The 18163-nt window shown below is 45.4% G+C and overlaps 1 protein-coding gene across 1 annotated transcript; it reads left to right on the top strand.

Moving 5' to 3' along the window:
• The first annotated feature begins 15085 nt into the window (after window positions 1-15085).
• On the top strand, window positions 15086-17786 carry LOC146170825 (uncharacterized). The gene is made up of 3 exons (XM_084586752.1): window positions 15086-15157; window positions 15969-17197; window positions 17264-17786. Exons 1-3 carry the CDS (start codon window positions 15089-15091, stop codon window positions 17784-17786), a joined length of 1821 nt encoding a protein of 606 aa, XP_084442878.1. The 5' UTR covers window positions 15086-15088.
• The last annotated feature ends 377 nt before the right edge of the window (window positions 17787-18163 follow it).

Below are 18163 nucleotides of genomic sequence, written 5' to 3'. Positions count from 1 at the left end.
AATGCGCGCAGCCGCGGAGGCTCGTTGGATATATATACTTTCTAGAAAGAGGTTTGTATTGAAAGCTTCGTTTACTATACAAAAGAATGAGTATAATTAAGTCCCGACCCATGGCGGTGGAATGATGGAGGCGAAATTCTGCAGACCCCTACATATGCTCTGTGGCCGAAATCTCCCAACAAACCCTCTGCCCCTCATAGCGATTCGGGTGCATGTGATTATCATTGACTCGTAGCAATAGAGACTGCATTTTATGGGTCAACGACATAATCATACGGCAGTTCATTAACCACTTCAATCAGTGACCGGGAAGAGAGAGAGCGGTATTTCTGCTGCATTATACATGCCATTGAAACGCGTTAGCGCATACACGGATTACAAGGACGTTTCCATTTATATCGATCTCTGCTTGTGCATGCGAGCTAGATCGAGAGCGTGATCGTATACTATAAGCTCTTAATTGGCTTCATGGTGTCCCATATGCGTGTTGCGCGACCGGTACTCGGGATCGGTGGTCGAGCGTGTCAGCCAATCCTGCTCGAAGCACGTGTAGAAAAAGCTGTTTACAAATCCAAGGCCAGCTTTTCGAAAGAAATACAAGCCAGCCGCAAAACGGCATGCAGTTGAATATGAATTATATCATTAATTCATATTGTCACGCGCCTTCGTAGAACGTCGACGGAAGATGAAAAAGAGCGGTCGGGTAGATCGGTGAAGAAGTAAGTATTAGGTTATCTGTATCATACAGTCAAATCGACATTATCAAAAATATTATGTCACCTACAACGAATTCTGGCCAATCCCCCACTGTGGGTATGTGCCATTACAACGAGGGAGAAGAAGAAGAAGAAGAAGAAGAAGAAGAAGAAGAAGAAGAAGAAGAAGAAGAAGAAGAAAGAGCAAGGGCAGAGGAACGCTTGTACGCTTCGCCGCTGTCCTCTTTGTACAGATCCCTGTAAATAAACCCCCCCGTGCGTACAAAGTACGTAACATCGCGTACAAAGTACGTAACATCTTGGTGAGAGGTGCTTGGGTTGCGACCACGGAGCGTTTCATCTACCGAAGAAGCCGTAGACTTGCTGGCCTACAACCAATGCCATCAGACATGGCTTAAGACAGCAGTACCGAGCAGCCAGGAATATTCACGGCGAACAACTGGCCCCATTATCGAGAGCCGCGTACTTTTTCCGGAAAACCTGAGGAGGACGTTGATGAGTGGTTGAAGCACTACGAAAGAGTGAGTAAATACAATCACTGGACCACCGCTACTAAGCTGGCTAATGTGGTGTTCTTCCTTGCCGCCACTGCTTTCGACTGGTTCGATAATCACGAGGATTCATTAAGTACATGGGCTATCTTTACCAGCGAAATCAAGAAAAATTTTGGAGATGAATCTGCAAAGAAGAAGCGCGCTGAACAAACCTTGTTTCACCGGGCACAAGTACCCGGAGAAACTTGTACTGCATATATCGAAGCTACCTTAAAGCTATGCAGACTCGTCAACCCCACTATGCTTGAAGAAGACAAAGTCGGTCACCTCCTGAAAGGAATAGCGGAAGACGTTTATAATTTTCTTATTAGCAAAGAGAACCTGAGCACCACCGCTGATGTTATAAAGCATTGTAGAACATTTGAGGCTCTCAAGCTGCGACGAATTACACCTAAATTCGGAAGACTGGCCAATGTCACCTCTGTAGCCAGTGTTGAAGCCTGTCCTTCAGTTTCCATGGCTGATATGATACGAGAGATTGTACGCGAGGAATTGTCAAGATCTAGGGACGCCATCTGTAGTGAAGAATATGTGCGGCAGATTTGTGCACCGCAGGCAAATGTTGCCGCCCTGTCCACTCCGTGGGTTCAACCTAGCGGCGCTTCGCATATGGACGATCAGCGCAGCTATACTCAACGTTATGACCACCAGCCGATGGAAAAGAGGCCCGCCTACTCTGAAAATGTGGTTCGTCAGCAGTGAGAGCCTCGCTACAACCAACGTCGCGACTTTGTTAGTGAGGACTCTTATGCTCATCGCTGGCGCCCTCAACCTGTGTGCTACAGGTGTGGCATTGCGGGGCATATCGCTAGATACTGCCGCCGTCGTTTTCCAACTGTACAAGATTACCGACCCCACGCGAACATTCACGGACGGCTGCACACCGAACAACAACGATCCCCGACTATGCCTACCGGGGACTCACACCATTCGACACATTTGCGGAATTCATCTCCTGCATCTGATCGTAGTGTGACGCCGCCACCCCAGCGCCCGCGCAGGTCACCTTCCCCTCAACGTCGTTCTACCCCTCCGCCTCCGGGAAACTAGGGGGCGCGGCCGATGGAGGTGAGGCCGCCGGCGAGTCGATGACGTCCATGCCTCTGTCCGTGTTTATGTTAAAGAACAAATTGGAAATGTTTGTTGATGGTGTGAAAACAATGGCTCTTGTTGACACTGGTGCTACAGTATATGTTATGAGTTTGAGTTTTAAGAACCGTTTAGGTAGAAAAGCAATGTTCAGTGGTGACCGTGTAGTGTTATTCCGTGGTGTCGGTGGTGAACATTTAGTTCCTTTTGGTGTGTGTGCTCCGTATGTCGTTATTGGCGGCCTCAAGTTTAGAGTAGAATTTGCAGTACTGCCTCGGTCTACGCATGACGTGATTCCTGGGATTGATTTTCTGCAAGAGTGTGGTGCAACTTTAGACTGTGGTACGGGAGAGATTGCTTTGAATCCTTCACTACTTTCGGTTCTTGTGGATGACTCTACACCTGAATTTGGAGCATTTGCTGTGGAAGAAGACACAATTGTGCCAGCGTTATCTGCAGCATTCATGCGGGTTTTCTCTATTCGGAACCAGTGCGAATCTTTTGAGGCTATAGTAGAACCTACGAGATTCACCTGCTCTAAGAAGAGTATCCTTGTGCCTCGTTGCGTCATTCCCGTGACTAAAGGCCGCACTCAGCTATGGACAGTGAACCACTCCGAAGAGCCAACTGTGTTGCCTCGGGGCCTGAAACTCGCCCGTTTCGAGGAAGGCATATCCGGTTCCGTCGCGGCGTTAAACAGCTCTGTCACTGAGCAGCAGGTGCGACCAGGCATGGAGACGCAAGTTACGGCTATGATTAGTAAGTCTCTTTCTACAACTGAGCGTCGTATTCTAGTGGAACTACTACTGAAACACGTGACAGTGTTCGACTTTGCCAAGGATGACTCAATGCCACTGCCTACCAGTCGTATTCATCACACGATCAACACAGGGTCCGCCCCTCCAATACGTCAGAAGCCCTATCGAGTCTCAGCAACTGAACGTAAGGTAATAGATGAGCAAGTTCAAGACATGCTAAAGCGCGGCATTATTCGAGAGTCCTGTAGTCCTTGGGCAGCTTCAGTTATCCTTGTTAAAAAGAAAGATGGCACATGGAGGTTTTTGTGTTGACTACCGCCGTTTAAATTCAGTCACAAAGAAAGATGTCTACCCGCTTCCACGCATAGATGACGCAATTGACTGTCTGCACTCAGCTTCATACTTTTCCTCTATTGACTTGAGATCCGGTTACTGGCAAATCCCCATGCACATTGCAGACAAAGAAAAAACGGCATTCGTAACACCAGACGGAATTTACAAATTTAACGTTATGCCTTTTGGATTATGTAATGCACCTGCCACATCCGAGCGGTTCATGGATACAATTCTACGTGGACTAAAGTGGCAAATTTGTTTATGTTATTTGGACGACGTAGTAATATTTGGCAAAACATTTAGTGAGCACGACAGCCGTCTGGATATCGTACTTAATTGCATGGAACGAGCTGGTCTTGTACTGAATGCAAAGAAATGTCATTTTGGCGATCGTGAAACAATTGTCCTCGGTCACTTAGTTGACAAAGAAGGTGTTCGACCAGATCCCAAGAAAATTGAAGCCGTCAAAAGTTTTACCGTGCCCAAGTCAGTAAAAGAGCTGCAGAGTTTTTTGGGGCTATGCTCGTACTTTCGGCGCTTTATACCAAGGTTTGCAGACATCGCTTACCCACTTTACGAGTCTACTGCATAAAGATACACCATTCAATTGGACCAGCGAATGTGACTCAGCTTTCCGTCATCTGAAGTTTCTTTTGACCTCGGGCCCAATCCTCCGCCACTTCTGCCCATCAGCTCCAATTGAAGTACACACTGACGCAAGTGGTATCGGTATCGGCGCTGTACTTATGCAACGCCATGGACGCGATCAGCACGTGATAGCGTATGCCAGCCGCTCATTGAGTAAATGTGAAAGAAATTACACGGTTACGGAGCAAGAATGTCTAGCCGTTGTTTTCGCTGTACAGCGCTTTCGTTCCTATCTGTACGGGAATGCTTTCACGATTGTGACCGACCACCATTCCCTTTGCTGGCTCGTGAGTCTTCGTGACCCCTGTGGGCGGCTCGCTCGATGGGCTTTACGCCTACAAGAGTTTAATTTTACTGTGGTGCATAAAAGCGGCCGTAAACACTCAGATGCTGACTGTCTTTCGCGTTTGCCGCTTCAAACGACTGATAATGACTCAGACAATTTCGATGAATATTTGTCTCCAATTGCACAAACTTTCCCCGATCTCAGAGTTTTCCGAACCGAGCAACGCAAAGACAAAACATTAACTTCACTGTTTGATTCCGCCAACGATCCTATGAAGAACACATTTAGCATTCGCGAGGGAGTGCTTTACAAGAAAAATTTCGCCTCTGGGGAAGCACGTATGCTTCTTGTCGTTCCGGAAAGCCTACGTATCACAGTTCTAGAAATGACGCATGATGATGCCACGTCTGGTCACCTGGGAGTGGCCCGAACACTCCACCGCACACAGCAGCGATTTTACTGGCCGAAGATGCGTTCAACGATCAAGCGATATGTAGCCAGCTGTGTGCAATGTCAGCGCTTTAAGCTGTCGACTTCAAGCCCACATGGAAAACTGCAGCCAGTCACACCTCCAACAGCCCCGTTTGAGCAAGTTGGCATTGATCTTCTTGGACCTTTTCCACGGTCCTCTAAAGGAAACCGATGGATTCTTGTGTGCGTTGATTATTTAACCCGCTACTGTGAGACAGCCGCGATACCATCCGCTACTGCGTCTGAAGTATCAAATTTCTTACTTCGACTCGTCATTCTTCGGCACGACCCTCCTGCAGTCATCATTAGCGACCGTGGACGCCAATTCACAGCGGACATTGTCGAAGAACTTCTTCGCCTCAGCGCCTGCAGTTTTCGCCACTCCACGCCATATCATCCCCAAACGAACGGTGTGGTAGAACGAACTAATAGGACGCTTACCACCATGTTGGCTATGTACGTCGCTGCAGACCATAAGGACTGGGATGGCGTTCTACCGTTCATTACGCATGCATATAACACAGCGCAACATGAGACAACAGGCTACAGTCCCTTCTACCTTCTCTATGCTCGCACGCCTCGCTGTGCCCTAGACATCATACTGCCATTTTTCATTCATGACGAACCTTCTCTTGCTACCACACTCTGCAGAGCTGAAGAAGCCCGCCAGCTGGCCAGAGTTCGAATTTTATCTTCACAAGAACGTTCTAAGAACCGCTACGACGCTCGACACCAACAAGTTTCCTATGCTCCTGGTGACTATGTGTGGTTGTGGACACCTCTCCGTAAGCGTGGTCTTTGTCAAAAACTGCTTTCACACTACACCGGACCGTTTGTTGTGTTAGAACGCATCAATGACCTGAATTACGTCAGAGCACACATAACGGCGAATGGTCGACGGTCACGGCAGTCGCAGGTGGTGCATGTAGCCCGCCTCAAGCGATTTCATTCCAGAGGATCTCTGTAACTCGCTCGACGGGCTTCGTCTGCGAGGAGGGAAATGTCACGCGCCTTCGTAGAACGTCGACGGAAGATGAAAAAGAGCGGTCGGGTAGATCGGTGGAGAAGAAGAAAGAGCAAGGGCAGAGGAACGCTTGTACGCTTCGCCGCAGTCCTCTTTGTACAGATCCCTGTAAATAAACCCCCCGTGCATACAAAGTACGTAACATCGCGTACAATCTCTCGTATATCAGCCATGGAAACTGAAGAACAGGCTTCAACACTGGCTACAGAGGTAACATTGGCCAGTCTTCCGAATTTAGGTGTAATTCGTCGCAGCTTGAGAGCCTCAAATGTTCTACAATGCTTTATAACATCAGCGGTGGTGCTCAGGTTCTCTTTGCTAATAAGAAAATTATAAACGTCTTCCGCTATTCCTTTCAGGAGGTGACCGACTTTGTCTTCTTCAAGCATACTGGGGTTGACGAGTCTGCATAGCTTTAAGATAGCTTCGATATATGCAGTACAAGTTTCTCCGGGTACTTGTGCCCGGTGAAACAAGGTTTGTTCAGGTGGTATACTGGAGAGCGCGATCGCCTGAGGCGCTTTTCGACCATGTATACGAACCCTCTAGCTAACAGTGTATCCATTTGAGATTACCGTTGAGCAAGAGGTTGGAGAGAGAGAGAGAGAAATAACATTTATTTGCGCCCGTCATAGAATATAATTCATCACTGGGATCCCGGAAGGTAGCTGGGCCAGTACGTGCGCTTTCTCGTTCCCCCACGGTGCCCAAATGAGCGCGACCTGCTCTGCCAGTGGTGGACCACTGGTCACCAAACACTCTTGCTGCTATGACAGAAATGCGACCCACGTCAAGGTTTCTAGTGGCTGATTTTAAGCCTGTAACTATAATTTTGACCTGTTGATGGTTAGGGCTAGCGCAATCCACCTGTTCCGCCTCCGTTGCGATCCAGTGTCGGGTGCTGCAGCAAACTATCCAGCACCCGTTTCCTCTAGTTACTGAAACGCGTCCCATATCGTCCGCGCATTGTGCGGCATCTGTATATAAGACGTCCTGTCTGCCCTCAAAACGGACTTGCAGCGCTGCTATCGCTCCTCCGGCTGGGGGTGCATGTTTTTGGGGAGCGGAGGTATTTTTAATTTGTTTCTAACCTGTGTAGGAACCTTGTATATATACGTCTGGAGCATGGGTCGGAATTTTTTTCGATTAAAATAAGCCGGGTCAGCTGTGTCCAATCCCATCCCTATAGCTCCTTTCAATTGACATTGGCCGTGCGACCAAACTCGTGATGTATATATTGTTTACATCAGTTACTTTGCTTTTTTTTTTTGAGTGGTGCGCTCATGAAATTGCCACGATTCTCATTTTGCTTCATTTCTCACGAGCATGGCAATATGGCAGCGTCCAGCAAATGATAGGTCTAGCATGAAGCCATGTACTTAATTGTTTTCATCCCCGTGTAGCTATAGCTGGTGGCGAAAACAATTATCTGCTCAGTGTGATATGCATATCATTCAAGTGGTCAAGAAAATTGTGATTTAAATACGTGGGGGCAAACTAAACGTTGTTTAGAAAGGACACGCGCCGTTTGTGCCTCGATCGTCCTCTGCCTTCTTTGTGCCTCATTCTGTTTGCGTCCACGTATTTACATCATGAACAGCCCCAACCAGCGCCCGATTTTCCATCCTACTGCCAAGAAAATTCTTCAAAAAGTAGTATATGCCTAAATTCTTTATCTTGGTAGCTCCTCCATACTAAAATATTGAACTATGCTACATGCATATAATAATACCGCTGTTTACTATCTTTTTTTTCTATGTGGGTGTAGCTGCATACATACATACATACATACATACATACATACATACATACATACATACATACATACATACATACATACATACATACATACATACATGCATACATGCATACATGCATACATGCATACATGCATACATGCATACATGCATACATGCATACATGCATACATACATGCATACATGCATACATACATACATACATGCATACATACATACATACAACCCCGCCGGGGTGGCGCAGTGGTTACGGCGCTCGACTACTGTTCCCAAGGACGCGGGATCGAATCCCGGCCTCGGCGCAAGCTTTTCGATGAAGGCGAAAAGCAAGGCGCCCGTGTGCTGTAGGATGTCAGTGCACGTTAAAGAATCCCAGGTGGTCGAAATTTCCGGAGTCCTCCACTACGGCGTCTTTCATAGCCTGAGTTGCTTGGTGCCACAACCGCATACATACATACAAAATGCAGATGACGCAATGTATATCTTATCTGCGGCTTCAAGGCGGGCGATGAAAGCGACAACGAAACGAACGCTATCGCAAGCCGCAGTGTTTCCATCAGGAAGGCTAGGCTACAGCAGTGGTGGCAAATAACTCGGCGATGACCGCCAAACGACTGAACATCGCACTCAGTGACTGCCACAGTGCGTGTGTGAGTGTGTGTGGGCCAGTGCGTGAATTTGGAGCAGTACCTTGGGCTCCAGCTGGCCTGGAACGCCGCCGGCCAACAACGTCTGCCGACCTGCGTCTGAGGCGGGGCACCCGCCATCCATCCCAAGCGACGGAGGGCCGGAGCCTCTTCATCCGCTGGAATAAATAAAAAATTCTGCTCTCTCGCTCTGTGCCAGTGTGTGTTTTGTGCGACAATGTGTATGCGTGTTTTAGTTTTTTTTTTTTTACTTGGTTTGAGTCTGATCCGGGGGACCCCGTTCCCCCGTTGATCTCCCGATCCGAAGGAAATGACCACATACTCATTATCATCATCATCTTCGGTAGTGTACTCTTGATGTAGATCTATATCATTGCACTATTTCTATTTCGCCATGCGCTACATATACCATGCATATACCTTGCATGCGCCATTCCATGCGCGCTCCTTGTTGCATTGTTGTTGCACATTCAGGCAGGCAGTCAGGACGGTTGGTGAGCAGTTTTTACTGACCATCTCTTTTCGGACTGTGACTAAAGGGAGAAGGACGCGCGCCATGCCTGCAAGGTACGAACGCCACCTTGAGCAGGATGTGCCCGTGCACAGAAAAACAGAACAGCGACGGCTCAGAACGCAATTATCGGACGCCGAGGCCTCTCTCGCCTCTTCGGGTTGTGGAACTTCTGACGTCGCCGGTACACAGCAGTGTGGCGAGATCTCAGAAGACAACCGTTCTGAGACCTCTGCAGTACAAGTCGGAGAGGTAAATAAGGGTTTCTTGCTATATTGTGCTTTCCTGTCGCTCGACGAATGCGCGTTCCCAGCAATGTTTATTTGGAGCGTGCGCTCGTGCTAGGACGAAGCTTGTCAAAGCTGACGTCCGTATGTATACTCGAAGTTAGCGCTCACCGTGCTCGCGGCGCTGTAGAGCTACATATAGGGCTATTGCAAAACGCATTGTTTGTCGCAGCCTTTTCGGGCTTTCTATTTTCAAGCGATAACTGGTTCTTTAACGCTGTTCGGCGAGTGTCTCATTTGCCTGAGTATGCGCGCATACGAAAGATGATGCCACATTGTTATTCCTGCAGTGGAATAAGTGTAATCCATCAAGCATAAAATAAAATTTAAAAAAGTTAACTTATTTGCTTGAGATGTTTATACAGTGCAAGGATTTTCTACCTTGATTACATCATTCTATGCTGCAGCTGAAAAATTTTGCCACTGGGATGACTGCACAGCCACCGATGCAATGCGCTATTACATTGAAACGGGCAAGGATGGTAATTGAACATATGGGGACTGTATAGTTCCATTGCATCAGCGGACGATTCTTCCAGTAGCGGAGTAGAGCATATACTCCACATGGAATTAGCTGCTCTTCTCTCGGGCATGCTAGGTGTCATTCAAGAACGACCAAAATTCCTCCTCCCTTTTCCTAACTGCATCCCCAGAGGGACAACGAGATGAATACCTCAGCTGCTCTGAGAAAGTAGTGGCAGTATGCTGGCCAAAAAAGTGCATAAAGGTGACAGAATATTGAAACAGGTTTGCATGTAAAGAAAGCAAAAGTGAGCATAAAGTGGGGCGGCAGAAAGTTAGGTGGGTGGGTGAGGTTGAAACGTTTTCAGGGCCGAGTCAAGTGGATGCAGCTAGCACAGGACTAGGTTAATTGGAGGAATATGAGAGAGGCCTTTGCCTTGCACTTATATTAAGGCTGGTGATAATGATGTAGTAATTAAAAAAAAAGTGGTTTTGTGGTAAACGGTGGCCAAAGGTTTCAGATAGGTTTTGGAGTATTTGACATCTACAAAACTCATCAGTATAGTAAAATAGTGAATTTCAAGCTATCGCAATGTCCTAAGGGTTTTCCTCGTTACTGGACAATCAGCTAGTGGGATTTGGTGGTGGTGGTAGTAGTTTATTATTAATCAAAAAGTAGGAAAAGAGTTGCCAGCCGCGTAAACTCGTATCTAAAATCTGAAGCACCTGAGCGGCAGCCGGCGAAAAAGAAAAGGGGATAGGGAGAGGATAGCGAGAGGAAATACAGAGGGGAGCGATAGGAAGAAAGGACAGGGGAGCTTTGTACATTATTTACAAAATACAAAAAGGACAATGAGTTCGCGTCGCTCACGCACAAGTGTCCGAGCACTGTCCACAAATGCCTGCGTGTGAGCGGCCACTGATCAGTCAGTTTTTGGCAAAAAGAGTTATGTTGTTGTCAGGACTTTAACCCAAGATTGCATGCTGAGTGGGCTGGTGTGGTTTTCATTGCACCAACCACACAGCATGCTTCGAGTGCTTTAAAATTTTGAGAATGCATCCCTCTTCGCTTGCTTTGAACAGCGGCAAAGTGTAGTTGGTATAGTATGTGGTAGAAGGAATATCATGTGGTTACCATATGAAGATGCCTGCAACAGTTTGTCTATGATTTGTCTGAGAATATGCTCAGGCTATCCTGCACAGCGTTTAAGGATGACATAGATTCTCAGTCACAGAATAGAGTGGCAGAACTTTAACTCCTTGAACATTAGCGCTTGCTTTGTGTTTGTTGAAAGTCAGCAGGTAGGTATTATAGTCTAATTTCTGGTTGGTTCCTTGACAGGATACCGATAGTGCTGATGAGGAAATGCTGTTGGAAGAGCCTGAGAATTCATACCAGGTATGAAAGCTAAAGTTTTTGGCAGAGAATGCTCACTGCATGAACTTGTCAAACTACAAAGTGGTTACAGATTTTCTTCACTTGCCTCCACTTCAAGGAACTTCATACTTGCACAATGTGGAGTTCCTCAAATCATGCAACCTGGTATCTATTTCGCAGCATGGTTTGAAATAAGGTGGTACATACACAATGAACCAAGTTCTTACATATCCTTCACTTCTTGGATGCTGGAGTTCAAATTGACATCATACTTACATGCCTTGTATAGTATTTAGTATCGTGCTTCGCCCTAAACATCTTTGGTGATTAAGTGTAGTCGTAACAAGTATCCGCACTCCCAATTTGCTCTTTTTAGCTCTGCCAAACCTTAAATAAGCTATGTAGCATTAGGTATTGTACAGAGCTCTGTATTTGTCTTTGGCGAGGTGGCTCAGTGGTAAAGACGCTTGACTACTGACCGGAGTACCTGGGTTCGAACGGGACCACAGCAGTTGTGTTTCAGTGAAGGCGAAATGCAAAACGGGTTCCTGTGCTGTGCGAGGTCAGTGCACGCTAAAGAATCACAAATGGTTGAAATATCCGGAGTCCTTTGCTCCGGTGTCTCTCATAGCGTGAGTCGCTTTGGGACGTTAAACTCTACAAAGAGCAAAATCAAATATACTTGCAGCTTTACTTGAATATATGTTAATGGTCTGCCCCAGTTTTGGTGGAAGTCGCTGATGTACCTTAACGGCTGTTCTCCTTGTTGCCACGATACCCAGAGCACCGATAAGGATAAGGATGCAGAAGAGCTGCTGGAATCATGGCAGGTGTAAAAAGTTTTTGGCATAGAATGTGCACAGCGCATAGTTGTTGAGTAAGTTGAGTAATTGGATTTGATTCAGCTGCTTCTGATCCAAGGAACTTCATAATTGCGCATTATTGGATTTGATTCAGCTGCCTCTGATCCAAGGAACTTCATAATTGCGCATTATAAACTTCGGATCATGCAGCTTGGTGTCCAATTCACAGGACGGATTGAGATAACAAAGTTTACTGAGTTTTCACATGGCACCTCCTTGCGGTCTTTCTTTGCGGGGCTTTATTTAGTGTTTGAAATATTTTCCTTTTCTTTATTTGTCTCTTAAGAACCTTTTTGTCCTGATTGTTAGCTACTTGTGGAAAAATATTAAACTGATAACTCTTTCTCACACTAGGCTGAAGCAGGATGTTCCTTGCCATTAGGCACAGATGTGAATGGCCTTCTTCTCAATGAAATCGTGACCACACAGGTAAAATAAATTTTTAGCTTTCGACCTAGAGTGATTTTTAATCCTTTAAAAAGTTTTACAGAAGCTTTTGTCTGTGTTTGTGCTTGTTTCATGTAATTCCTGTTGAGCCTTGAGCATAGCAAAAAAAAGTGAACATTGAAGTTTAATGCTAGAGAAATTTTAGCAGAGTGCGATGTGGAAAACATGCAAGGTTCAAATCCTTCATTTCGCGCACAGGAAGCTGACACTGAGTCGCAGAGCTGGCTAAGTGCCCACAGCAAAGTAGAATATGTTGCTGAGCTGTTACTAAAACAAGGAAAAAGCTTGACCAAGGGGGAAAATGAGCACTTTTAGAGGAGACTGAGCTTAATCTTACCATGTTACATAGTTCCTATGGTGCACACTACAATACAATGAGGTCTGCTTGTCATGCTCACAGAGCATTTTAAAGGAGAGTAGTCATCAATAGTGGTCACTATAGTCTGAAACAGTGAGGACATCTCCCAAAAAGTCAGCAGTTCTTTAATACTCTTTAATCATCTTTTGCTTTCACATCCTTTATCCCCAAGCCACATCACAAAAGAGCATTTGATGCCCTGTACACTTTGATGAGTAGAAAGTGACACAGCTCTAATGTGCACCCCGCCGAAGCTTTTTAAACTTTATCTCGGCAAGAGTGCCAAAGTTATGCTACCTTGACGGAGGTTCTGTGAGCAGTGATGTCACAATAATTATGCGAAAAGTGGTTGCAGTGATTTAGAAAGTATGTTATCATCAATGCTTTAGAAGGAATGTGGATAAACATGAAAAGCTTTAACAAGGTTCATGTCATGCCTCAGTCATCTTCCAGCATCACAGCGGGTGGAACATGAACTGTTCTTTTTTTATCTAATTTAGGAGTTAGGTAACCACGGAAAAAGAAATAAACATTTTAGTAGACTCTGAGCTGTATATGTGCAGAGTCCAGCCATTAGGAGTAGCCGCATGTGGCTCTGAGAGAAGCGGTGTGTGGCCGCAGCCATCTGTGCCACAGACAGCAACACATAATTCTGTCACAATGACAGTAGGCAATAATTATGGCCCTGGCTGCACTCAATTACTTGTGTCTGCCACAAGGTACAATTTCATGAGATTATAGTGGTCATAAAAGGCATAAAAGAGAAGTATCTGATCATTGGCAATGCTATTACTTTATAAAGTTATTTTTCCATTGCACATTCGATTATGTATATGTGAAATTTGTTCGAAAAAAGTAATATGTGCTACATTTTCACTTGTGAAGAGTCAGTTTTAAACTCCAGCAACGCTAAGGCTAAAATTGAGTACGCTGTTCAGGGCCCGAAATTGTTCCTGACAGCGACACTAGGGGATACTTTGTGGCTTGTGATTGGTGAAGTGCTGTGTAGCGAATTCGGTCAGTCAGTTTTCAGCCAAAGGCGTCCCCTGTTTTCCTCTTATTGATTCCCAATAAATGGTCGAGGTCTGCATATATGTCTCAAGGTGTATGTTTGTCAGTTTTGTATATATAATGATTCTAAAGCTTTAAAGCTGTATAATTGCTAAAGTGAGAATTTAAAGGGTAATAAACCTTTTTTAGTTTGTACAACTGTTTTTTTTTTTCAGTTATCGAAAATGTACGGCCTATGTATGGGTGTAGCTCTTGCACGAGGTTATACGTAGGCTGTGTACTTTCCGATGTTTATTTTTCGAAAATTTAGCGAACATTTTTCGGCGTCTCTATACAATCTTGAAATTGGTGTTTTTGGCTAGTTGCATGTTGCAAACTGTAAAACATGGCGATTATCATTGAAAAAAAAAATCCCAAAGTACAAAGGATTTCTGCAAAAAGGTCAAAAACTTTATTCACCTTGGAGCAAAGGCATTAAATGCAGGTGCACATAGACCGTTATCAGCCATGCCAGCGTGCTCTTTCGTGTTGACAGCACGCAATTTTGAGAATGCTCACTGAACAGTAGCGCTTGAAAAAGGAAAACCTGAAATGTGCAAAGATGCTGGCTAATACTGCCAGTGACATGCATGCAGTTTCTAAAACAAAGTAGGCTCAACAACAGCAACCACCGTGTACTGGCCATAACTGTGGAACTTTGAATTGAGCTCTTTCATATTGCCCTCGCCCCGCACCACGATCAAGTCACTAGATCTGTTTTGATGAACTGAATTCTTCCGGCAGCTCTCCTAGCATATATCTTACTACTTCCATGAAAAATCCAGGAGTGTCATCTGGGAATTAATTCTTAGGTTGAAAAACAAACCGTGTAGCAAAGCTGGCACTTAGATTTCCTCAAATAGTCCATTGCTGCAGCAAAGATGCTAATGTGAGTGCAATGAGGCTTCTGGCATGGCGTAGCCCCCCCCCCCCCCCCATTGTAGTCCATTTCTCTACTCTGAAGAGAAATGGACCTAGGCTAGCATGAACATGCCAAAAACGAGTGTTTTTCTGTTTAAGCCGATTTCATCAATTTTGTTAGTGGCAGTTCTAATTTCCATTTTTTCAGTTAAAACCGGGAAGTACACAGCCTAGTGATATGGTATATGGCTGAGGCTTGCCCTGGGGTTGTACCTGTTATGTTCACTGTTCTACTCCTCCTATTGGGTTTTAAGAGCTCCGATGCAATATTGAATCATTTACAACTGTCGTTTGATGATTTGAGCAGTGAGTGTGCTATGCTGTCAGTGCAGCACATACGAGGTGAATAAATTTAGGTACTTGTTTTGCTATTCCTCGCAGCAGCAGCAAAATTACCATTCATTATGGCAACATTCTAGGCTGCTTCAATAATTATGAAAATAAAGCTGAGCTAAGCTACTATTGAGTGAGGCAAAAGATGAACGTTGGACTCATGGCATTTCTTCTTTATCAAAGCAGGAAGAGATGGCAGTACTTTCAGCTTTGCCAACTGATCCAGACACCTCAGCGCATGAAGAGAGAGGAGGTTCTCAGGTAAGCATGCTCAGTTTCTGAAACGCTGGAATGCTTAGGTTTCATATAGAACAGTAATTGCAAAGACACAACTTTCAGCAAAACAATAATTGTAACTGAGCTCATTATATGTGAAAAATGGTAATTTTTATTGCAGAGTCTATAATGCAGTGGAGGAAAATTAATATACTGGTATCTTTACACTCTGAAGCTTTACATGAAGTGCAAATATAACACTTCCGGTGTCAGACAGCTCATCTCTTTCATGTGTCCTGTAAATGATAACCTTTATCTTGATCCTTGTTCATAAGTAATATTTTGATATCACTAACGTTTCTGATTTCTAACTTCGTTTAGTCTGATAGTACTGCAATTTGACACAGTGCAGATGAAACTTAATTTTAACAAATGTAAACCAGTGAGAATTCCCTGTAGGAACACTCTGTGGTATTACACTGGTTGTCAAAAAGGGCTGCATCTGTCGATGTGTTGGTTTTAATAGGTTTTAATGTAAACTCAGTAGGGACAAATATTTCTTTCCCCAGCTGATATTAGTGCAATATCTAAAGTTTTAACACACGAAAGCCAATACCTCCATGTCAGAAAAAATTGTCTGACGCATTGGCAGCACCGACCATTTGAAGCCTGTGCCAGTCTAAGTCACAGACGGAATTGTGTGATCATGGTAGGCAGAGGTGGCTAGGTTGCCAGCCTCTGCCCATAGCAGGCTGCCAGTTGCAACCGGGCCACAAAAACGACCAGGTTGTGAGGTGCATGCAGTTGAATTGCCTATGCCGCATGAATTTTATAACTCATCTGGGATTTTTTTTAGGATTCCGACGACTACGGAGCTGAAGGAGCCGCTATCCCATTCGCCGATGGAAAAACCGAAGTGGCAGCCCTTGTCCTGTCCTACGTGATGCGCCACAAATTAAGTGACCAAGCCATAGCAGACCTACTGGACATGATGAACATTATTAGCCCGGGTGAAGCCCCAAGGCCTAAATACATGCTGTTTAAGGCTTTAGGTGCACACGTACCTGGTGCAGAGAAACATTTCTATTGCCTTGATTGTGCAGGGTACTTGGGGAGGTCGACTCCTCTGACTCAACTTCACTGCCAAAACTGCGAGCGGGATATTGATATAGCCTCTTGCCCTTTCTCTCTTGTGATGCCTTTGAAGGAGCAAATTGAAAAGGTCCTTGCACAGCAGAATTTGAAGTGGGTACCTCAAGTTGAAAGAGACGGCATGATCAGAGATGTAGGGGATGGCATTGAACATGCCAGGCTGTCTGCTGATTTTTCAAGCAATGATACTTCACTTCTATGGAATACAGATGTAATTAGAGTTTTTGAAAAATCAGCATTTGACATCAGGCCTGTTCAGTGCCAAATACTGCAACTGGACCCCAAAGTACGCAAGCAAAACATGCTTATGCCTGCCCTTTGGTTTGGTTTTACCAAACCACACATGACCACCCTCCTTACATCCTTTACAAAGGAGCTACAGAAGCTTGCAACGGGGTTTTCTTTCGTAAAAAATGGGGAACGAGTTAGAGTCAGGGTTTTTGCAGCTTCATGTTCAGTGGATGTTGTTGCTCGGTCAGCAGTGCGCAACTGCAAACAGTTTAATGGTTTTTATGGGTGTGGCTGGTGTTACCATCGCGGGGGTTCCTCTTATGAATATATGGATCCCGCTCCGAAGCGCAGGACTGCTGTGGACCATCTTGAAGAGGCCAAGAAGGGCACTCCTTCAGAGCCTGTTAATGGAGTTAAAGGGCCTTGCCTTGCCATGACCCTTCCTCGATTTGATGCAGTGGATGGTTTCATCCCAGATTATCAGCACTGCGCATGTCTTGGCGTCATACGACAGCTGCTTAAACTCTGGCTAGAGAGTGAATACCATGACTGCTCTTGGTACATCGGAACCAAAGTATCACAGTTAAATAGCCTGTTGTTGGCAATAACACCTCCAACAGAGATAACCCGCACCCCCAGGTGGTTTGAGGACCGTGCCTATTGGAAGGCTTCAGAGTTACGGGCTCTTTTGCTTTTTTATGGGTACACTGTCCTAAAACCAGTTCTGCCTCGTCAATTTTTTAAACATTTTTTGCTTCTCTCTTACAGCATGTATTTGCTGCTTAAAGCTCAGATCACCGAGCAAGACCTTCGTGAAGCAAGGGTTATGCTCGAAAAGTTTGTGCTGCAAATGGGAACTTTGTACGGCAAGGAAAACATGTCATACAATGTTCACCAGCTGCTACATTTGACAGATTCTGTGGAAGCTTGGGGTCCTCTTTGGGCAACGTCCTGCTTCCCCTTTGAAGGACGGAATGCCATTCTTTTAAACTACTTTTCTGGGACCCAGTGTGTTGCCGAGCAGATAACTCATGCTTTTATTTGGTGGCAGCACCTTGCTTTGTGGGCAGACAGAATCGTAGTGTCTGAAGCAAAGACATGTTTTGAAAGGATGGTTGGCCGGCAGACCATGGGCAGGACTGGAGTGGCACTCCCTGGGGGTGGGGGTGTAGTTGTTTACCAGCGACAGAGTGGCTTAGGTGGTAACATCAGGCTAGAGGTAGCTCTGGAAAACCACTTAGGATATCTGCCTCCAAAAGTCACTTATTACCACAGATTTCAGCTCAACTGAATTCTCTGGCATTCTGAAGAGTATAAGATGCCCAAGAGAGTGAACTGTGTTGAACAGTTACAGGATGGTTCCTTGGGCGTTATACAAGCACTTGCTGTGTTTGAAGGGAATCCTTCGCACCTGCTGCCCCAGTATTTGGTGCTGCTAGAAAAGCTGGAGCTGGTGCGAAGCGCTCCTTTTAGGGACAACCAGCTGGGAATTTCCTTCTCAGCACTCAGAGAAGGAACGCGAGCAGGTGCCATTTTAGTGTGTAGCCCTCACGCTCTTGTGAGAAAGTGTGTGGCCTTGGAGTGCAACTCTAGAAGTTTTCTCTTTGTGCCCCTTCCCAACCAAGTTGAACGAGACTGAAGTAAAAAATTGTAGTTTACCTATCGAAC

This window comes from Amblyomma maculatum, unplaced genomic scaffold (genome assembly GCF_055883805.1).
Source record: "Amblyomma maculatum isolate TAMU_Amacu unplaced genomic scaffold, ASM5588380v1 scaffold_38, whole genome shotgun sequence".
NCBI lineage: Eukaryota > Metazoa > Arthropoda > Arachnida > Ixodida > Ixodidae > Amblyomma > Amblyomma maculatum.
This window is presented reverse-complemented; position numbering and strand designations above follow the sequence as displayed.